The 23,786-nt window shown below is 39.7% G+C and overlaps 1 protein-coding gene across 1 annotated transcript in view; it reads right to left on the bottom strand.

Moving 5' to 3' along the window:
• LOC124163752 (neurogenic locus Notch protein-like) overlaps positions 1 to 23,786 on the bottom strand; it is a 117,276-nt gene that overhangs the window by 22,673 nt on the left and 70,817 nt on the right. Inside the window, exons 20-23 of the mRNA XM_046540832.1 lie at positions 12,657 to 12,782; positions 9,961 to 10,098; positions 4,335 to 4,472; positions 706 to 825 (exon numbers count right to left, since the gene is read on the bottom strand). Of these exons, the coding sequence (XP_046396788.1) occupies positions 706 to 825; positions 4,335 to 4,472; positions 9,961 to 10,098; positions 12,657 to 12,782 (522 nt within the window). The remainder of the gene's footprint in view (positions 1 to 705; positions 826 to 4,334; positions 4,473 to 9,960; positions 10,099 to 12,656; positions 12,783 to 23,786) is intronic.

The following is a 23,786-nucleotide window of genomic DNA, read 5'->3' as shown; positions in this document are numbered from 1 at the left end:
TCTGAGATTACCAAAGCATACATGAGGCACAGAGCTCAGGGAAACATGTCTTAATAATCACCTATTAAAACTGGCTAAGGTCAGAAAGTTTTCTACATTTGATAGGGTATTAATAATCCTTATAAAGCCAAGTGCTACCAGCTAGCAGGGTACTCTGCTACCTGCTAGCATCCTGCGTCGTATCAGCACTCAAAGCCTTGCCCCAAGGTCACCTCACTTTCAGTAGCGGTTACCAGAAAGACATCACACAGAATTTTCCCAGCATTCATATTTAGCCGTAGTGTTTTCGTGCGCTTGAACATTTTTCACTTTTCATTTAATCGTAAAAAATAGATATCGTCATTTAAAAATCTAAATGCGTGAAATACATACTCCAGGAGTAATAATCTTTCGATTTAGGCAATAAAAAAATAAAAGGAAACCACCCTAATATCAATTAACTTGAGTATTAGACACCCATATGGTATAAAACACTGTGCTTTAGTTTTTGTGGATAAAATTATCTGTATAACTCTTCTTATTATTTTCATTTTATCCACATTATAATTTAATTTCATATTATTTTAATCAAAAAATTCCAACATCACATTATGAAAGCATGGTAACATCTTGTAGTGCCCAAGGTGATTGAAGAGGAATTGTGCAAATTAAAGAGTTTACCAATAAATCTAATAACATTCACCAAGGTGGAAATAGTGCACTCACCAGCTTTACACTTGAACCCTTCTCTTTGGTGCCCTGCTTTACATTGGCATGTATTGTTCACGCACTCGGCTGTTACTGAACTGTAGCAATCTCCATCAATATCACACCGCTGCCCCAGCTCTGATTAAATAACAATATTTTACATACATTTAATATTGAACATCAGATATCACCAAGTATTCATCTGCATATAATGTCCCAAAAGAATAAATTACTATGATTTCTATATATTGATTCATGATTGACATAACATTTTAGACATAATCTTAACCTAGAGTAAGCTCTGCCTTCACCAATCCAAACTAGGTCGAAAAATTGAGTGAGTGCAAGTTTTTTAAATTTAATACTTCATTCTGGAATTGCTCAAGATATAGCTTGAAGACTGCACCAATTAATGCCTTGCAGCTCACAAGTATTTGAATTCCAAGTGATGAAAATTCATGACCTGATATAATGAAAGTTGTAATGTGTGACTAAACGAAGTCAAACAAGCAATTGAAGTACATTAGACTCTGATCATTAATACAAACAACCTTATTACAAAGTTCTCGTTATTACAAAGCAAAGCAATGGTCCCAACGAAAAGGCTTATGAAATCTATAGTAAAAGAAACGTTATTTAATGTAATTACGAAATTACGAAGCTCAGTCCCAGTCCCGGCGGTTACAAAATGATCTTTACAACAAAGTTCCACAAATAAGCAATGGCAATTAGTTGGTTAAACACTACACTACATCATAATCATTGCGCTGCATTTAAGTTCTCCACGTGTACTGTGCCCAAGAGCATAGGCGGATCCAGGGGGGGGCACGGGGGCACGTGCCCCCCCCAGACCCTTAAAAATATGATAGATTTTTAATACGGTCCCAATATAATTTCATTCGTTTTGTATAACAAGGTATCTTTGTGCCCCCCCTGAACAAAATCCTGGATACGGTCTTGCTTGTGCCCCTCCCAGAAAGAAATCCTGGATCCGCCCCTGCCCAAGAGCATCAATTATGGTTCTTTCTCCAGTAGGAGATACTTCAGTACGCACCCAACATCACACAATAAGCTTCATTCCCATGGAATCATTGTAACCCACTCATTACCGCTCGTAAATTGGACATACAGTTAATCATCTTCCCACACACATTCGATTTATGAGCTTCTTTCAGGGATACAAACATTTAAAAAATTCAACTGTGCCAGAAATTTCAAATTTGGCACCTTTTGAGTTGGCCGATGCGACACGGTGCAGCATAAAGGAACTCGCACTTTGGGCATAATCAGAACAAAAGTATTATTGAATTTGGTGTGATGGCAGGAACTGTTAAGCGTTTCGCCCGTTCTTCCTTCCTGCAGACAGTGATTTTTTGGCTTCGGCCACGTCACACGCACTACATCAGTTCGTCGCAATCGTGAGTTAACGCAAAATTGTGATGTTGTTACAGAATAGCCGCACTCCTTTATGCCTTGCATAGGTTTTACAACTTATGAGCAAGGTCTCAAAATGTATCTTGTTCGTATATTGAGGAATTACTGTATTCAGGGAGATATCAACCCTCAATTGCGTCATGCCACTTTCTTCTATTGAGAAAATGAAACAAAAGTGCGTGTTGTTACATAATTGCACGTAATTTAATCACGTGTATTATACACTTGACACTGAAGTTATTTCCCAGAGCGCCTTCTACTCTGGGTGATTGAAGAGACAAGAAATGTTGACAAGCTATGTTTTTTCGATGATTCCTAAAAGAAATGTTCATACAAACTATGTCAGCATGAACCTCCGGTTTCTCTATTCCATGAACTTCGTATTTGCAAGAGTCTATTGTATCAGGGTCTCAGGCATGAAATTTTCTCAAAATAGTACAATAATAACTATCTGTGCCAGAGCTCTAAAGTTTAAAAATTTTTCAAATGTACATTTAGGAAACAAATGCCAATGGAGCCCAAGCCATTATAACTATGGCTGGTTTGGTGAAAATAACTGATGACTTCCAACGTCAGCATCATGCAAAAGAAACACATGGCTCATTTAATGAAATTTATGGTTTTCTGATGCGTGAGAATTGACAGTAAATAATCAGTATAGGCAATCGGCACACTACACACACCCTCCCCAATGCAACTTCTGACTACATGCCTGGTAGCGACACCAATTTGCTATATCCTGCTTTTCTGCCATGAAACGTGAATTACAGCAGACGATTCCGATTTTCCGGCTGCGGTTTATCAAGGTTGTGGATTATCCGTGCATGATTTTCACTCTCGCTCAATTTTTTTTGAGATTTCGTTAAAAAAATCGGACGGAAACTCATCGGAATTGCGACATTAATTCTAGGGTACACCAGGCTCATGGTAGCACTGTGTTCCTGTTTCCCAAGCCTCGCAGTCACGGCCGCAGTCCTTGATCACGGATACACGTCGTGCAGCAGTTGCAACCCAGCAACTTGAGCAAGACGGGACTACATGGCTTGGTGTCTGACAGTGTAGTTTCCGATGTCAAGCAGTGGTTTTGATGCATTCGTGCAAACTACTTTTCTATATCAGTGATCACACAGCCACGAATGTGTAGTTTTCAAGACTAGGCCTTACATGGAGCATTAATAATATGAGTAAAACCATGTTATTGCCGCTAAAAAGATTGCAAACTAGCAAAGAATGCTCTCAATGAGTCCAGGAGACTCTTAAATAACAGAATAATTGCATAAATAATAATATATTGTTTGATTTACGTAAATTATGAACATTACAAGACATTTAAGAGAAAGTTTGGGTTATCCGTGTTTTCCAATTAATTGTGCTGTATCTCCCCATCGTTACCCCGGGTAATCGGGAGTGTGCCGTACAAGGTGTTTCAGGAGGAATCTGCAGTACTTTAGGAGGTGAGGCAATTTTAAGAATTTACTTTTCCATACCCATCTTCTAAGGTGCACAAAATACCAGTTTTAGAGATGACTTTTCTAGTCAATGCAACATCCTTCTTCAATAGGTATATTGTGCGAAGGAAGACAGACTGCCATCAAATCAAGTTTCTTTAAAATGAGGGCATTTTAGACAGGAATTTCTTATTTTTACATAATTTCTTTCCCAAAAAATTGAAAAACTACCAAGGTACCTAACTCTCTCTAACCTGGGCCTATGCGAAAGAAAGCTGTGACACTTTTTCTACATTACCTATGTAGTTTCGGAAAATAACATCGGCATTCAGATCCCGAACATCACTCTTGCGATGTCTCCTCTTGCTGTGATTCAACCGGACTGTTGATTTGGATAGGTGAGGGTAGATCTCATACCAGATATGTAAAATTCTCACAATCATAGTAGAAGTTTCATCACCTGGACCACCTCACACTTCTATAAAATTTGTTTGCTGGTGTCCGAAGGCTAAATTGATTTGATGCCAGTATCCTGCAATCAACAGCCCAACACTTAACTCACTAGGCTTCCATGCTCCCCCACACATGCACTCTTAAAAATTATTAATCTCTATCTCACTCAGTTTCTTCATATGTCTCACTTTATTCTGTCATATGGCTAATCCGATAACAATCAAAACATCGTTATAAACAAATAAACACACAAGCAACAACCAATGCCCGGCACACACATTTTAAATTTAACTTCTAACATGTACTACTTACGTGAAACTGGAATACATTGATGTCCATCAGTCTGCTCATAGTTATCCAAACACTTGCAGGTGTTGTTTCCCTCGGAGTCTTTATGACAATAAGCGTTTTCAATGCATGTTTCATTGGAAGAGCAGTTGGATCCCACACCTGCAGTCAAATGAGATTGCCAAATAATCTTGGAATGACAAGAAAACTAACATGGGTGATACTAAGTTAATACATATATGTACACATATATGCTAATTTGAATGAATAACTTAAACTTGTTTTTCCACAGAATTTTTCATTAAATCACGACCATGGTTTCGATGGTTAAAATCAACCTCCGGTCAAGATTTATTTATTTATTTTCATTAAATCCAAAAAGAGTATATTAGACCTTATACACTGGATCTGTGAAAAAATGGTTAAATAATAAAAGGGTAAAAAGAAACAACAACAACAAAAAAAACATGAATTAAATACACTCCGATATCACATAATACTTCACTTGTATGAACGCCTCATCCGCTCATTTGTAATTTAGGAAGGGGGAAGAAAGAAAGAGGGATTTAAAGAGGAAGTTTCCTCATGGTGGATGTAAATGATGAAATACCAACAGAAGGAGTTTTGATGGGATTATAGGTAAGTGGTAGTCGGTAGGTAAGGGCATCTCTGAGTCACAGATAAAGAGATATCAGTGGAGAGGTAGATGGAAAAGATATGAGTTACGTGTTTTACAGGAAGGGACATGAAGAGAGAACATTGGGAGAATGTCATTAGACCTGAAGAGGCCATTCATGATTCGGTGGAAAAACCTGAGGTCACTGAGTGTGCGTCATTGTTGTACATTGGGAACTATGGCAAGTTGAGAGAGGAGACCATCAGAAGTGAGATAACGGAGGGAGGGGTTACGATTTTTCACGCCGTTAATGAAGAATTAATAGGCCTATTAAGAGTTTTGAGGGACAGGCTTAGGACCATATGGTTGAACAATAATCAATGAGTGGAAGAACACAACCGGAAAAGACAGATTTCAGAGCTAAATGACCCTGTATTTCTGCATATCTGTATAAATGTTCAACTAGAGTCGTTGCTTTGGTAGATATGTAGTTAATGTGATGGGTGAATGTAAGCTTGGAGTCAAAAAGGACTCCCAGATCACTGTGGCATGTAACTTTTGGAATTGGCTCACCAGAGAAACTTTAGGATGAATTTACAGGATTAGCAGGCAGAGAAAAGGTCATGCTTTTGGACTTCAGGGGATTTATCTGTAACTTCCAGGAAAGACATTTTGAAAAGGAATTGAGGGCATCCTGTAGGATTGAGCTGTCGGCGTAGCTGTTAACTCTTCTGAAAACATTGCAGTCATCAACGTACAGGAGAATTACACAGTCGCATGACGAAATGGATGGGGCTTTATCATCTATGTAAAGTGTGAATAAAAGGGGGCCAAGCACACTGCCCTGGGGGACACCTGAGGTTACTCTGTGCTTTCCATTCATGCAACTCACGTGTCGACTAGTGTCCACTCACGGAAACTGGTTATAACTCTCCAATTCTGGCATGCAATTGGTTTTTAATATATGTCACAACACTCGGCGACACACACAGAATGGAGCACAAAAACCGCGACACAAGTCGACTTGTGTCGACATGTGTTGATGAATGGAGAGCACCCTCTGAGGGATTCAGGAGACACTGTCAAGAATTACTCTCTGTGTTCTATTGGATAAGAAGTTGACGAGAAGATGAAGACAGGTGCCATAAACATTGAAGCGGTTTTTTAGCTTGTGTGGAAGGAGGTTATGGTCAACTGTATCCGATGTTTTTGAAAAATTAATACAGTAGAATCCTGATTTAAGGTTTTTCAGGGGGGGACAGAATTTAAAACACTAAATGCGGAAAAACACTAAATGAGGACCTGCCATTTTTTTCAGGTTTTAGGGTCTGTAATGATTTGAATGGCTTTTTATGAATAAATAATCGTATTTTAAGTAACTAAAAGGTGCTGAATGCAGCAAAAAATTCTTTAATGAAATCTTCTCTGCCCTATGAAGGTTGGATAATACTTTTCAGGAATCAGCTAAAAAGATGGGTAGTAAAAATAAGTAATGAGAGGATGACAATTGTTTTAATGAAATATTTTAAGAAAATTCTAATAAACATCAACTTAAAAGCATTCCCACACAGATTATTATTATGGACATTTGTGATTCCATTTTTATGCATATTTCAGTGGCCTCGATGAAATTTAGAATTTTTTCTGTAAAAGTGACATGTAGGTGATTATAGCATTTCTAATATAATAAGAAAAGATGTAAGTAGGTACTCGAAAAATCATGAGGAATGAGTGAAATAAAGGGACAGCAGAAGATCGCTAATCCCCAATTCTCAACTACGGAATATCTAGTAAAAGGGAGGTTTTCTGGAATTTTGCCAACCTAACGTTTTCTGTTGCCTCGGCGAAACAAGGGATTTATGAGCCTTTAAAAAGCCTCCTTTGCGCACATTTTGGATTTCGAGGTCATCCAAAAAAGTAAAATCTTATTTTAGTATGCGTACAAGTCGATGGTGATTCAACTCGATGATAACACCAGATTCGTTGTCATATATCCGCGGCCTAATGCAGGTCGAATGGAGCCGGGAGAAGTTGCTTACGCGGCGCGCTGATCACCTTGACTCCGACTCGCCTTGTTTCTCGGCAGCTTTTAATAAAATTTGGTTGGACCTTGAATAACGATTAGCTAAACTCTGTTACGTGAAAAGGTTTAATCTTCAACAGAACTGGATTTCATCCGAAAAATTGTCAGTGCCTCTGGAGTTTGGCAATTTCGTCAGGGTTATGATGTCGAAGTCAACCACCAAGGGATACCTGCCGGATTTTCGTATTTTTCCGCGCTCATCTATTCTACCGTAAGTATGCGGTAATTTTTTTCCAGCATGAGCGATTTATTTAGAGTCATGGACCGTGATAGTTCGTCAAAACTCCGATTGTCATTCTCTTTTGACATTAATTAGCACCAGATAAATATTTTTGAATCGACAGCGATATCAACCAGCCGCATGTCGATAAATTGGCTCCGGGATATCTAAATTACGATGTAAAATAATGTTGTTCCGTAGGGAAAGAATGCTCTCACTCACGGTCATGACAGGGGAAACACTTCCTCTGTTCTTTCGCTGTTCCTCCGTGGAAACTGACCTTGGAATGGATTATAGAAAGAATCTTCTAGTGAACTGCGCAATTTATATTGGGCCTCCTCTTTTGAAAAGAGAAAGTAGCCGACTGAAAAAATATTGGGCTAATAATCGACTGCCCGTAGGAAGTAGAGTAAAAGGGGCATAAGCCATCAATTGAAAACATAACGAGAAAACCATTATTGTAGCGGCCCTCGGAGGATAACTCGTGTCATCAGTCGTCACGTATCATCGAAGTCAAGTTCAAGAAGTGAAGGATAAGGTAGTTCGAGGTTATTAAGGGATGACTTTGCTCCATTAGATCGGATCTGATACAAAAAGTGCCTGGTGTTTGGATCAGAAGGGGAGCGAAACGTTACGAGAAGACAAATCACCCAACTTGCGAGTTGAAGGTCGCAGCGCTGCGCTCGCGGAAGAAAGCAGTTGAAGAAGCGTTCCCCGATAGATTCTATTGACTCTTGGTAAAATTTCATGAGACTGTTCTTGTTGATGAGCATAAATTCGAAGATTTGGATGAACCGTCATGAAAAAACGTTAAATCGGGCAAAAAAATCTTGAGCGGGACAAATTTTTACGACCATAAATGCGTAAAAACGCAAAATGCAGAAACACTAAATACGGATAATTTTTACATTGTCCTAATAGGGAATGAATCGGGACCCAAAAAAATAAACGCTAAATGCGGAAAAACGTTAAATGCGAAGACGTTAAATCCGGATCCGACTGTATTGCAGAGGTCAAGTAGGGAAGATTGCTCAAATGCTTCATTTATGTGGCTGCTGATGACTGTGAGATTGCTGAGGCATGATCCACCAGGAAGGAACCCATGCTGGGGGGGAGATAAATAGGGAAGAGTGAGTGAAAGGAGGCGGTTGTGGATGATTTTTTCGAAAAGAATAGATAGGAGAGGTAAGATGGAGATTGGTCGATAATTATCAATGGAAATTTTCATTTCGATTTTAATATCAGAGTGACATTGGCCATTTTCCGCTGAAGAAGGAAAACACCAGCTGGAAATTCTTTGTTGAATATCATAGAAATGGAAGCAAGTAAGGCGTTGTCAGTGTGCTTGAGAAAAAGGGAACCGATGCCATCATGGCCAGTATCTTTGTTTGCAGGTAAGGAGGAAAGAAGACTGAGGACTTCATTCCATGAGGTGGAAACGGCTGATGTTGAATGGGAACAAAGAGGAGAGGTGGTTGGAAAATTTTGGTTGAGAGACAGCAGAGTGAAGTTGTTGGCAAATGAGTTGTAGAGTTACGCGTTTAAATCTTGGAGTTTCATAACATAAGCCCAGACACAGGGAACACCATTTGTCTGTCACTAACTGGATGAGGGAAAGACTACACAAAGCAAGAATAATCCGCAGTCAGAGAAACAACTGTGAAAAAAATACCTTCAACTGATTGTCACCACATCTGGTGACAATCAGATAATTCTCACACTGGGGTATAGCCTCTAATATCACCGCAATGAGCACAGTGGCAAAAACATGAGCGCACACACTATCCGCCATTTTGGCAAAATGACAATAACCAACCACACCATGGTCATGATTTAATAAAAAATCCTGTGGAATAACAAAGTTTAAGATATTCACTCAAAATTTTCAGCAAATTCCACAAATTATCGCCGGATACAACCAGCATATGGCTATTTAATTTGTGATAATTCTACTCATAAACTTATTTTTTTGTCGGGCAAGTAGTTTGATGTTAAAAGGTCTACGTATTATTACCACAAAGTGACAATGATGATCAGTAAAAACCATAGCTGCATTTGAGGAAGGTTCAAAAAATATCTTGAGATAAAGACAAATATGCGAAGCGTGAAATAGAAGTACAACAATCTACTGCAAATGTAGCCACAAGAACTGACCTAAGGATACATGAAAAGAGACAGTTGCCCATTCAACAGTCTGCAAATATGAAATCAATAAGACCTACAATGCCAATTGAATAACTTATAAGGAACATTAATTAAGTGTAACACCTTGGTCCTTTTCACACTTCACAGACGCATGCTGTCAACATTGAAAAGATAAATTATACGAAAATTATAAACTAATTAACTAAGGATGGGTTGGGGTCCCACTCTCTTTTTACTGCTCTAAGTTTGCTTCCCAGCATTGGTTCTCATTTCTGGTTCTTGAATCCAGTTCTTAATTAAGTGTTTAATTTTCATTTCTTTATTGTCAAAAGCTATTTATGAAATTCTTCATGATATTATTGAAACTACCCAAAATAGTACATAAAGTAATTTCACGAGTGATTCACTTCATAAAATTATTCTATTTCAAGTAAGTAATGTAAATTATACTCGAGAAGAGTTTTCAAAGGTCTTGGTCAAATCATTTTGGTGCAGATACTTTCGGCTTTGGATTGGATTCTGGTTTCAAGCTGAGTACTGGGGGAACTGAGGATCCAGACTGAACCATCCCTATTGGTTACCTTACCTGACAACAAGAAGCATTGTCCTCCATCCACTGTAGATCGATATCCTTTGCGACACTGGCACTTGTCATCCCCAAAAAGAGTGAGACAAAATGCGTGATCAATGCAAGATTCATCATCAGTGCAATTTACTCCGATCTCTGAAATAAATTAAACAAAAAAGTTTTGATCAATCAGAACTAAGGGAAGTTAAAGAGAGATGTTTCAGGCTTTATGAGGTGGAATTATGTAATATTAGCGATAACTTAACCAGGTATTTTTCACAAATACTTTCATTTTCCTCCTACAACTGGTTTAATTACGTTTTGTATTACCAATGGTTACTCCTCCGCCAAATATTTTGTTAAAACACCCTAGGAAATCAAGTAGGAGAAGGGGGAGGTATAGAGGGAACAGACAACCAATGTGTCCACTGAAAAAAGAAGAAGTAGGTCTGGTGGAAACATCTGTCAAAACAAACATGGCATAAACGAACACCAGAAAATTTCGGCTACAAGGATGAGGTGTCATTGAGTGTCCCTGCAAAGTCAGACCAGACATGATATTTAATCCCCCCCCCCCAAGTTAAGAAGATTCCGTACGAGCGTCGTCTACAAACCCCAAAACTGAAGCCCCAAAATTGTCCCCCCCCCCCATTCAGTGCAGAAGAGCCGTTTCCCCCCCCCCCCCCCCCCGATCTTTATCTTGTTCTGATTCCCCCTATTCCCCCCCTACACCCCGGTTTGCAAGTGTGTATGTGTGTATTAGTTTGAAGGACAGGGTATGTTTTTCCTTTGATTATATTGTCAAATGCGATGGTGGTTGGCGTAACATGGTGAAACTCCTTCATGATGCACAAAGGTTAAGAAAAGACTTAGCTGTTTCACAAAATAAAATATATTTGCGACCGGTTTCGATACAGCGTATCATCATCTGGCCGCATGATGATACGCTGTATCGAAACCGGTCGCAAATATATTTTATTTTGTGGAACAGCAAAGTCTTTTCTTAACCTTTGTGATTATATTGTCATTTAACTTTGTGATCAGATGGTGCAAGATGAACTGATGAAATCAATCGGGCAAGAATTAGTTGTTTCACTTGTGTTTGCTCAGTTTTCTTTTGATATTACATTCAGTCAATTCTCGCATATGCCCGCAAGGAAGCGGCAATCTGATGTATGATTATGTACTTACGATTATTTGCTGTTTTCATGAAATTTGTGTTAAACGAAGGATTTGTAGAAGGCTCTCGTTCTTTCAAGTGCACCGATCACCAAGAGGTCACTCATACGTTCCCTTCCCTTCTCATGCACCCCGTCCCCTTTCTCTCCCAAAAAAATATCCCTTCCCCTTTTTTCCTCCACCCCCAATCCCTCCCACTCTCCCCTTGACCCGTGACTAGAGGTCACAATATAAAAGTCACCGTAAAGGAAATATCCTGAATTTGAAGAACTTTGATGAGGAAACTACTCTTGTACCTGTCCTCAGAATATAAGACCGCCTCAGACACACAAAAGGCTGGAACAAATAACAGGCTGAGGAAGTTTACCATGTCAAATGTAAAACTTGTATCCACAGTGCAATAGGAAAAACCATCAAAGCCCGAATTGGAGAACATATGTAGGTTATTAGACTTCATTATGTTGATTGCTCCATGATTGCTGAAAATGCTGCTTGAAACTCATCAGTTTGACATGGACACCACTAAAGTTTTAGCAATAGAAAAAAATCTATCTCGCCAGGGAGGCAAATTAAATTTGAAAACACTGACATAATTGAAACCAAGACCAGGAGTTGATGCTCAGCAAAACATGGAGAGCCTTGATTTCAAAATGTAAACCCCTAAAGAACCATCCCTGTATCCCAGGCCTGGAACTAGAGCGGGGCAGAGGGGGGTACGTGCCGTGGGCAGCAGATTTCAGGGGGCGGCAAAATTTGAAATGTTTACAATAAAAATTTATAAAATTTTCTAATTATATCAGTAAAAAGTAAATATTAATTTATATATTATTAAACAATATTATTAATAAATTCTTAATAGCAAACATACCATGTTTAATTTCAACTACTGCATCTGAAAAAATAGCCTACAAATGTGCTATATTTTAGTGGAGAAGAAGGGAGGGAGCGAGGAACAGAAAACTCCCAATAAAGAAGTTTAATCATAGAAAATAATTGTACAGATCAGCAGCATGCACATGTTTGAAGCCAGCTCCATGGCCATTTCTTGTAAATTCAACACTGTTCTAGAGCATTTCAATGAATTGAAAATCTAACCATGATTTGGAATCAAAATGGAATTAATGACTGCCAGATGCAATGACATAATTATCATCAAATTTGTAAAATTTATGCTTTGTTGAACAGGTTTTGTTGGGCAATGGTTGGCAGGCTTGGAAACAGCCAACACTACTGCGCTGGGGACTGGTTAGCTATTAGGGAAAAATTAGGCCCGATAACATTGCTCTATTTGTCCAACGTTGGTGAATCGCTATTTGGGCTTTTATTGGCAAGGTGACTAAATCACACCATGGACCAACCGCTTTGCCCCACCATCTGCAAACACTGAACCGACCAAAGATAATTGTTGGGCATAATGAAAAACATTTCATAAAGAGAGAGCTGTATGATTGGAAAAGGATGTGATAGCCTGTTTATATGCCACTAAATGAGGGATAAAACTCTATTTTCTTTTATTATGGTAGGTAGAAACTCACTTGAGAGGCACTTTCCTCCGTTCTTTGAAGGCTGGAATCCATCATTGCATTCACAGTTGAAGTTGTCTAAATCACAGTGGGCATTAGGCACACAGTTGCTATCATTAGAGCAGTTCATTCCAATACCTAGAAGGTAATAATAATACATAATAATATATTATTTGCCTAGAGATCAGATATACATGACAAGAAAAGTATATTCAATGATATGTATAAGGCTAGTCAATATGGAAAATATGGAACAAATACTGCCATGCTCAGGTGTAATGAGATACACATGAGCTATTTGGCTGATGAATCATCAATTATGATTCATGACAAGTCTTTCTGCCACCATACAAAATATACTTGATTCATTCAACCTCCTTTGACCTGTAGGCTACAGATGTAAACCCTTATGCACCAAATATTGGGCCTTGGCCAATGCAAGTTTTCCTTTACAAATGATCAAATGTCTGCCATAGCCAATGGAAGACATGGGAAGTGATCACTGCCCAAAGAATGGACTCTGGTATGCTTTTAACCCACGAGACGCAGTCTAAGTGGGGATTAGGCCCTCTCCCAGTAGCGGATACAGAAAAAACCTCAAAGGGGGGGGGGGGTGCAAAATATATGTTGAGCTACCTTAACTTTTATTGTAATGAAAAATAATCAACTTACATGCAAATTTTAAGAAAGTTATATTTAAACTGATTATACGTATATACAACATGCCATCTTATGATATAAAAGAGTTACAATTGTGGTTCCGTACTGTTAGGCTATGCGGGCGGCCCTGCAAGGGGGGGGGGCACACCCTCTGTGGCCCCCCTCTGTATCCGCCACTGCCCTGTCCTAGGGAATTGAAGTCAATACTCTGACTCACTCTCTACATTGCTAGCACAATACATACATAATTGTGACATGACGAGCAATTACATGACGAGCACCCGCGAAAGTTTTAACGAAGAATTGCATACATAATTAATTAACAGTAAAAGCAGTGTTTCTATGAACACATCTTTTATGCATTGTAGAAAAATTCAAACATGGAACACACAAGTTTGTTTGCTGCTGACTTCAAGTAATTTATATCTAACCAAAATTCTTGAGTGTTAACTAACTGAATTATTACAACTACATTCTTAAAGAAATTCCAAGCAATTCAAATTTTAGTTCAGTGTTATTTCTCACTTTCTCATTTGCCATTAGTTATCATTAGAGGTGCACGAATAGTATCCATGAATATTTGAATACCTTGAATACTTTGAATTTCGCACCATACACTGTCGCATGCATGTCGTCTTGTTGGTAGTTGACTTGGAAACAACACAGAGAACTCTAGTCACTTGCATGCATGCAGTGCCGTTTTAGGCAAGTTGACGAACTACATCATATTTGCGGATTAAAGTGGTGAAAAGATATTGTTCGACATGGCGAACCGAAAATGATAGGGGGAAAAAATCCAAAAATCCCAGATTTCCCCCACGAAATCCCTCAAAAAAATTTAAAATGGCGGAAAAAATATCAACTTTTGGGGTAGCTTCCGTTACGCATTGAGCTACTGCTCCCGAACCGTTCCTCTCATCGGAAAGATCATCATGAATGCAAAGACTGCAAGGATGCGGACTTCCCCTGACGTCAGTTTTGTTTCTCTATACCAAACGACGGCTCTGCAATGACGTGTCAAAGTTGATAAAAGATCAAAATTTTCATAAAAATAATAGTAAAAAATGGCAGATGCGTGGGTCCTAGGCTGAATGCATCAATACACCACCATTCAAAAAATTATTTTCACCACTTCTCATTCTATGCTCATCCAGGATAAAACCACAAGATGGAACTTTCTTTTTCAAATGATAATTTCAAAATCTTCCAGAACAGAAGCAAGCCATAAAATTTGCTGCCTCTATTCTAAATTTTAATGCAGACATGACTCCACCACAGTGCAATGCTATCAAGCAATTGATTGATGTGCTGGATGTTTTTGAAGGAGCAACATTTCTTGCCAGTGGAAGTGCAATCACAGTTTCTTAAGTTATCCCCCTTAGTGAATAACATTATGTATTAATTTCTTAGAAACTAAGAAGTTTTTGCATAGTCATCTACGAGGTTTCGTTAATGATTTTCTGTTTTCTAGTAAAAGTTGGTATGAATTTTTGGAAAAAGAACAGTTATTCACTTTTGCCACAATTCTTAATGTACAATTAAAAATCAGTGATTTCCAAGATTCAAATAAAGTTGAGATGATAAAAATTCAGTAGGCTTGGAGATGACAAGTCTGTCTATACTAAGTCATCCAATAAAAACAGATACCTTAGGAAAAGTGCAACTGAAAATAGCTGATGTAAAGCATCAACAATCAATGTGGGGACTTTATTCAACATAAAAAAGTTGATTTTAAAAATGTATTTGATATATACCTTTTTATTTATACATTCATCAAGTGAAATAGAAGAAAAAAACGTACGTTTGATATGCTTTGCGCAATTCTAGTATTCGAAGTATTTGAATATTCAAGCAATGATTAAAAATTCGAATTCAATATTCGAGTTCGAGAAATCTGCTATTTGACCCATCTCTAGCGATCATGTTTACTAATTTTTCTCCAACCTTGATGGTAATACTTGTTAGCACACGCAGGAAAAACCTTTTATTTATAAGAGGTTATAACGTACACATCCACTGCGAACAAGAGAAACAGTTACATCCAAACATAAACATAACCTTAGCAACGCCTTTTCAAATTCCACCCAGGCGCTGCTTATTTTGTTAATAACGTACTCCAACACCTCCCCTCGGGATTGACAAAATAAGAATTTGAAATATAAATCTCTAAGCACTCCTCAAGATTTAACATCTTACAAAATTCTTTTGTCTTAGTTCCTGACAGTGGACATTATCATTTTATCTGACATACTGGAATGAAACCTCCCCTGTTTTTACCATCTCCCTGATATAATGATACTTGATAACCACTTCTCCGCATCTGGTCCACTCAGTGCCTCCACTGCATCCTCCAGGATGTTGCTATCTGGACCTTCTGCAGCAGGTACAGGTCTTGGGATTCCTCTGTCTCTCAGACCTATGTGGTAGACCACCTTCCGCTACTCCTTCATAGGCAGGCTCATTTTTCACAGGCGATGATTACCTCCCCTGGCCCCTGGATGGGTGTCACCTCCTCTGGCTCTCCACCTCTCGCCTCGAGCTCCTCCCAAGTCATCGTCTTCTCCTGCTTTCGTTTTTCCATCTCCAGTTGTTTCAAGGCATGGTCTGTCTGTGATTGCTCTTCCTTCAGTCGTTTATTCAATACAGCCACCAATTCCATTAATCTGAGCTTTTCAGCCTCAGCAGCCTGCATCATGGCTCTTAAAGCATACTCCGAGGACTTGAAATTTCCGGATCTCATTGCGGCAATTACCAGTGAGTTATCATTTGAGCCTGGAGAAACATTCATGCTATGGAGGGCTTCTTGTAACTTTTCTACCATCATATTTTTCTTCTCCAGTGTATCTTCCAAATGATTGACTTTTGCCTGCTCTTTCATCAGCTGCATCGTTAAATTTTTCTTTTCTTTCCTATGTTCTTCTGCCATTGCCTTCATTTCTAATTCTTTCTCCTTAATAGTACTATCTTTGTTCTTCAAGCACTCATTGAGGAATAGTATTAGCTGGTCACCATGCTTTCCCTTGGCCATTACTGTGGACAAACGACTTTTGAAGGCATCCATTTCAGCCTGGTTAGCCGCTGATATTGCCCTACTAACTTCTGCTTTCCTTTTCCAATCGCTGGCCTCTTTCTCTGCCACCTGAAGCGATGTCTCCAGCTTTTCTACTTCAGCCAACTTCTTCTCCCGGTCCATTGATTCAAGGTGTGCGTGCCTCTGTGCAAAAGAAACTCTGGAAGCCTTCTTCCCCATATTGTTAAATTCTTCACTAATCTCCAGTATACTGATGCCTCCCACTGTCGACACATAGTAAAGTCGAGCGACTCTTACTGCCCTGAGAATTAGTTTCTCCCTAAGATAGATATTTGCTACGCCGTTGAAGGTCTCTATCTAGCAACCTTTCTCCTCGATTTGCCCTAGCGAAATTAGGCTATCTTGTAGTGCTGGTATATAGAGAACTTCCTTAAGTTCCACATCTTTACCTCCGCATTCATCCGATATGTTCAGCATCACACTTCCCTTGCCTTCAATTCTTAAAGGGGCGCCGTCACCAACCTCTACTTCTCCTTCCATTGGTTCAAGGTGGTGAAAAAGTTCTCTTCGCGGGCACATGTGATCTGAAGCACCACAGTCCAATAACCACACTCCCTGGCCATCAGGTACTTTCCTTTTCGCGCAGAGCGACACGAATTCCCTGGACACGATGGCTGTTGACGCTTTTGTTGATGGGTGTGCTCAATAGTTTCTTAATGTCTGTCTGCTATGATCCTGTATCGATTGTTCGATACTATCGATTGTATTGGATGTTTGTCGATTGTGTGCGCGCGCACTTCCGGTGCACGCTAGTGGTCTCTCTGTGTGTGTTCGCGCCTAATGTACCATTGAGTTGTATCCGTTTATATCCGAATATATCTTGTTGAACTAACGCTGTGTGAATCTTATTACCACTGCCATAACTCCTTATAACAGGTTATGGGCCCAGGGATCGTGCTGTGTGGTGATAGACGTTAGTGATTCGGTAAATTGGACATAATAGAAAAGGCGAGACCATGGCGGATCAAGATGAGTTGCTGGATTCGGATAGGCAAATGAATCCAATCCTGAGCAAGGATAATTACGAATATTGGAGGACCATGTCGGAGGCGTCGATGATTTTTCTGAACTGCTGGGACGCAATCAACCCCGGGCTGAGTGCTGACGAGTTGAAGAGACCAGAAAATATGCGCAAGGACAACAAGGCTCGCGCATACATTTTCCGGCATGTGCGCCCGGAGTACCTCACAGACATCAGCCATTTGAGGTCAGCCAAGGAGTGTTGGGACACCTTAGAAGAGATTCATGGGAGGGCTACATCCATGGATATAGCTATGTGTCTCCGAGAGCTGGGTAGCATTGAGAAGACAGAGGCGATGGACATCTCAGCGTACACTGGGAGGATACAGGAGCTCTGCGGTAAATTAACCAAAAACGGCATCGTATTCCAAGACCACGTTGTGGCCTCCTTTATATTGGCGGGACTCGTGAAGGATCCACAGTATTCTACGTATGTGAGAATAACAAAGATCAATGAGAAACTGACGTCTAGGGCGGTGAAGGCAGACCTTCTGCTTGAGGAGAGAAGGATTAATGCTGCGGAGTCCTCTGAGCATGGCAGTGCGTTGGCAGCGCGGAAGTTCAGCAGGACGAGAGCAGCCAACAACGGAAAGCAGAGGAGCACTGCTGATCAGAAATGCTATAAGTGTGGTAAGTGGGGCCACATTTCTTACCAGTGTGGTGCGCCGAGGGGAGACAAGTCGGAGGAAAGAAAAGGAAAAGGCGAGGAGTCACGGGAGAGACACGAGAAAGGAGGGGACAAGCCGAAGTTTAAAGGACTCATATCGGCGTTTGCTTTGGCTTGCTCCCAAAGAAAGTGTGTTAGTTACCTAGACTCATGTGCTTCGAACCACATGACGCCAGACCGTCACCGATTTTTCGATTTCCAACCTGCCACCGGAGAAGTAAAGATTGGAAAGGGACGTCTGGCCGTGAAGGGGAAGGGAACTATTGTCATCAAGTTAGCAAACTCTTGTGGGGGCTGGACCTTGTCACTATCAAATGCTCTGTGGGTACCTGAGTTGGACGTGAATCTTGTGTCTGTCAGACAGCTGGCGAAGAAAGGTGTACAGACCGTGTTCAGATTAAATGAAGCTATTGGAGAGCATGATGACGGTGATGTGTTGTTCAATGCCTTAGTGGAAAATGGTGTATATTATTTAGAGACTGAGCCAGATGAGAGCTACGTCGCAAATGTTTCTGTCAACGATGAGTGCAATGGTGGTACAGAAATCGAAGTATTTCAGGCCAAAGCCTTCAAGAGTACGTTGTGGCACGAGAGATTAGGACATCTCCATGAAGGTGCTATGAACAGAATCCCAGGTCTTGATCTCAAGAAAGAGGATTCCAAAAGGGACGATGAATTATGTGAAGTCTGTGTGAAGGGTAAAATGACTAAGTTGCCATTTCCGAAAGTTGCTCATCACAATTGTGAACGCCCTTTAGAAATTGTCCACAGTGACGTAAGTGGCAGGGCACAGTGTCAATCGTTGGGGGGAGGTCATTATTTTGTGACTTTCATTGATGATTTCTCTCGATTCAAAAATGTCAGGATAATCAAGAAAAAAAGTGAAGTATTTAAATGCTTTAGAGAATACCAGAGAGAGGTTGAGGCTCAGCATCAGGTGAAAATAAGTGCTTTTCAATCAGACAATGGTGGCGAATACACAAGTGTTGAGTTTGAGAATTATTTGAAGGCTGAGGGTATTCTGCATCGGAAAAGTGTGCCTAGAAACCCCGAGCAAAATGGTGTGTCTGAACGTGCCAATAGAACACTAGTGGAAATGGCAAGGTGTTTGCTTATTCAAGCAGGGCTTCCTGTTTTCTTGTGGGCTGAAGCAATAAGTTCAGCATGTCATATCAGAAATTTGTGTCCATCGTCTGCAATTGAGAACAAAATTCCCTTGGAATTATGGAAAGGAGAGAAGGCTGACATCCAAGGGGAGCTTTCTAGATTGCGGGTGTTTGGTTGTAAGGTCTGGTATCTGGTGAGTCCAACTGGAAATAAGTTTGACTGTAGGGCAGATGAAGGTATTTTTGTGGGATATGATAGAGAAGTGAAGGGGTACAGAATCTATTTGCCAAAAAGTAGGAGTGTCATTATATCATGTCATGTACGTTTTGAGGAGAGGGTGTTCCCGTGTAAAGAGATGTGTGAAATCACTCACATTCCAAGGAGATGTAATGATTGGATATGGCATGTGGATGATGAAGGGACCTTTGACCCGGATGAGCCTGAAGTCCAGAGTGATGGTGAGTATGAGGAAGGAGATGATGATTTTTTCTTGGAGAACTTGATGAATGGAGATGAAAATCATGAGGGGGTACTTGACGATGGGGTTAACTTGGGAGTTGAAAATGTACTTGCTCCTAGGAGGTCTTCCAGACTTCGAAAAGAAAAGACTCATTCTTGTTGTGGGAACATTGCAATGATTTGTAGGGCTCAAGATCTGTGTGTGTCCATTTCTGTAAATGATGCCTTAAGGGGAAATGAATCTGGAAAATGGAGATTAGCTATGGAGGCTGAATTAGAGAACCTTTACAAAAAGGATGTCTGGGACATTGTCAAGAGACCGTTAAATACAAATGTGATTGATTGTAAGTGGGTTCTAAGTATTAAAAGGGACTCAAACAGACCTAAGGCTAGACTTGTAGCAAGGGGATTCTGGCAGAGACCTGGGGTGGACTTCACTGAAACCTTCAGTCCAATTGTAAAACGCAGAACATTGAGGATTTTACTTGCTCTCTGTGCTGAGAATGAATGGTGTTATGAACACATTGATGTTGAGTGCGCTTACCTGAACAGTGTCTTAGATGAGGACATATATATGGAGCAACCTGAATTTTTCGAAATTAAGGGAAAGAATAGGAACCAATATGTGTGCAAACTAAAGAAAAGTCTCTATGGGTTGAAGCAAGCAGGGAGAATGTGGTTCAAACACATAAACAATATTTTGAAGGGTATGGACTTGAAACCTTGTTTGAGTGATTCATGTGTATATGTAAATGAAACTAAGGATCTCATTGTGGCTGTGTATGTTGACGATTTTTTGATTGTTGGGAAAAGGTCTATGATTGAAGGTTTTAAGGGCAAGATTAAAGAAAAGTTGGATGTCAAAATGTTGGGCTCTGACACCCAATTTCTTTCTGTTCATCTACATATGCCTGACAGTGAGACAGTTGTGTTCGACCAATCTGCCCAAGTGAGTCCAATGTTAGAGTTATTTGATATTATGAATGAGACTGGGGTGTCAACACCTTTAGCTAAGGAGTGTGAAGCTGGTTTTGATATTGATTGTGATGAACCCTTTGATAAAAAATTGTATGAACAAGCTATTGGTCATATAATGTATGTTGCCACGGTAAGCCGTCCAGATGTTGCATGTGCCATAGGTAAACTAAGTCAAAAGTGTGTAAATCCTACTTTGTCTGATTGGAGAGCTGTGAAGCGTGTGTTTAAGTATTTGCTCAAAACGAAAGAGTTGAAACTTGTTTATTGAAAGAATTGGGGCTGCAACTATGAGCAAAGGGGAGTGTTGAAGGGTGTGCTCAATAGTTTCTTAATGTCTGTCTGCTATGATCCTGTATCGATTGTTCGATACTATCGATTGTATTGGATGTTTGTCGATTGTGTGCGCGCGCACTTCCGGTGCACGCTAGTGGTCTCTCTGTGTGTGTTCGCGCCTAATGTACCATTGAGTTGTATCCGTTTATATCCGAATATATCTTGTTGAACTAACGCTGTGTGAATCTTATTACCACTGCCATAACTCCTTATAACAGCTTTCTTCTGCTCGAATACGATTCTTTCCCCTTCATGTTCCTTCTTCCTAGGGCAATTCTTTGAAATATGTCCCTCCTTCCCTCAGGCAAAGCACCAAAACCTTTTATCGTTCGAGTAACTTCTGAATCTGTTTGTTTCATCTCCCTTTCTATTCTTCACCTTACTTCCCTCCTTCTTCTGAACAGTTCGGAATGCGTGATGATTATTTTCCCCGATTTCTCCCATTAACTGCAATTTCTTCTCCGCCGTAATAAGCTTTGATTTTAGTAAAGTTGTGGACAACTTACTTGAATCTATCTCCCAGGACTGAATAAAGCCTTGGTATTCATCCGGTAAATTTCCGAGAATAATTCCCGCGACTTGCTTATCGGACAATTCAAATCCACCTTTTGCTGCTCTCTTCTGCAAATTGTGCATTTTTGCGTAGTATTCCTGAATGGGCATCTCAGGTGTTTTGGTGCAGTGTGTAAGCTCCTTCAGTACCATTGCGCCATTAACTAGCCCTTCGCTATTGCACAAATCGTCTAAAATCCTCCATGCTTCTCTTGCGGTCGTACAGTCAGCAATATCTCCCAAAAATTCATCACCTACCATTTTATAAAGAATGGATAGTGCGATGGTATTGCTTTTGGCTCGCCTCCGAACTTCGCCTTGAGTGAGTGATGCGTCCAATGCGTCTTCGTAACCGACGATAGCCTCCCATGCATCACGTAAAAGTAACTCCGCCTTTACTCGTAATGACCATGCGAAATGATTATTTGAGTTCAGCACTGGAACCTTCGTAGTTGCTTCGTCCTGATTGTATAATGATGCCATTTCGCCCGACTGCACCTACGCACGTTTTATAAACTCCGTAACCTCTTTTATAGGCTCGTAATACGCCCTGGGCCCATAACCTGTTAGCACACGCAGGAAAAACCTCTTATAAATAAAAGGTTTTTCCTGCGTGTGCTAACAATACTGTGGCTTTTTTAGGTTAATAATCCACAATATATTGACTCAAGTTTATTGACAATTGTTCAGATGCTCCCATTGGAGAAACATATTTTGTATGACAAGAAGCTATATTAAGGATTATGTGCATATCCACCTTTCATAATTAAACAGACACCTAAAAAATTTAAGGTGTCAGAAAATAGGGTGGTTTTCTTTTTTGTTTATTGCCTAAATCGAAAGATTATTACTCCTGGAGTACGCATTTCACGCTTTTATATTTTTAAATGACGATATCTATTTTTTTGCGATTAAATGAAAAGTGAAAATTTTCAAGCGTGCGAAAACACAACAGCTAAGTATGAATGCCGGGAAAAGCCCGTTTGACATCATTCTGGTCCCCACCTCCGCCCTGTAGTGTGACCTTGGGGCGAGGATGTGTGCACCACTGCGATGCAGGCTGCTAGCAGGTAGCCCTTGGCTTAAATAAGGATTATTAATACCTTATCAAACGAAGGAAACTTTCCGACCACAGCCAGTTTTAATAGGTGATTATTAAGAGATGTTTCCCTGAGCTCTGTGCCTCATGCATGCACTGGTAATCTCAGACGATGTAAAATTCCTATCTACTCGTATAGAAACTAGGTCCCTGTGACGTCACGTGGAGTGGCATCGCATGGGCGCCAATCTGGCCTTTTTCAAATGAGGTTTAAAATTGACCATTGCCATTCGTCTAAACCGGTATTTCTAAAACCAAATAATTTGTTAATTATGAATACACTGATGGTGGGTAACGAATCGCAGTCAATGCCTTTCGTTTTCTTTGATGAAGGAAACCACCCTATTGAGAACCCTTGAAAAAATTTAAAATTCATAAAGCACAAAATATATAAGGCTTATAAATAAAAAATACACAATTTTAAGTATCAATGCATGTCCAAAGCCCAGATGAATACAAATCTTGGGAAATATGGTTTAATTGCTCAACCAAGGAAAATAATTAAATATCAATAAAATCACTCTATACAGTAATAAATTTTGAGAATAAATTTTGTTTAAAAAACTCCATTGCCTAACAAAACTCAAGGACCAAAGGCAAAAACCATTAGTGTTGGAAAATACAATAAGTTTCTGTTTAAAAAAAAGCTCTTACTTCATTACATTTATCATCTACTCATGCTGCAAAAAAACACTAATCTGTCAGACGATATAACGGACCAGTATCCCACTGACTTGGGTTCCATAATGGCCAATGAGCATACCTACATTCTTCTATGACGACGAAGATGAAGACATCCTTTCTCTATCAAAAAAATGGCCCAGTGAGTGATTAAATAAGGTACCCACATATAATGGTCTGTATGTTTATGATAAATCAATAGATATTTAAGCATTTCACTGTTGGGGAGGATTTTTAGATAGCGTACTGTAGATGGAATTTCCATATCCAATGGACTAACTGCAGGATATTCATGCAAGTAACCAGGAAAAGATTGTGGAGCAATACCAGCAGGCTAGTTACATTTTTTACAGGAAATTACAGGGCTTGCGTTGCCCTATTTTTGCAACGACCACTCAAAATCAATTTTCAAATCTACGAAAAATTTTAATAAAAAGAGTGTTATGAACAAGAATTAAGCCATTAAAAAATTGACACCAGTTTTCGAAAATTATG

This window comes from Ischnura elegans, chromosome 8, assembly GCF_921293095.1.
Source record: "Ischnura elegans chromosome 8, ioIscEleg1.1, whole genome shotgun sequence".
In the NCBI taxonomy this organism is placed as follows: domain Eukaryota; kingdom Metazoa; phylum Arthropoda; class Insecta; order Odonata; family Coenagrionidae; genus Ischnura; species Ischnura elegans.
This window is presented reverse-complemented; position numbering and strand designations above follow the sequence as displayed.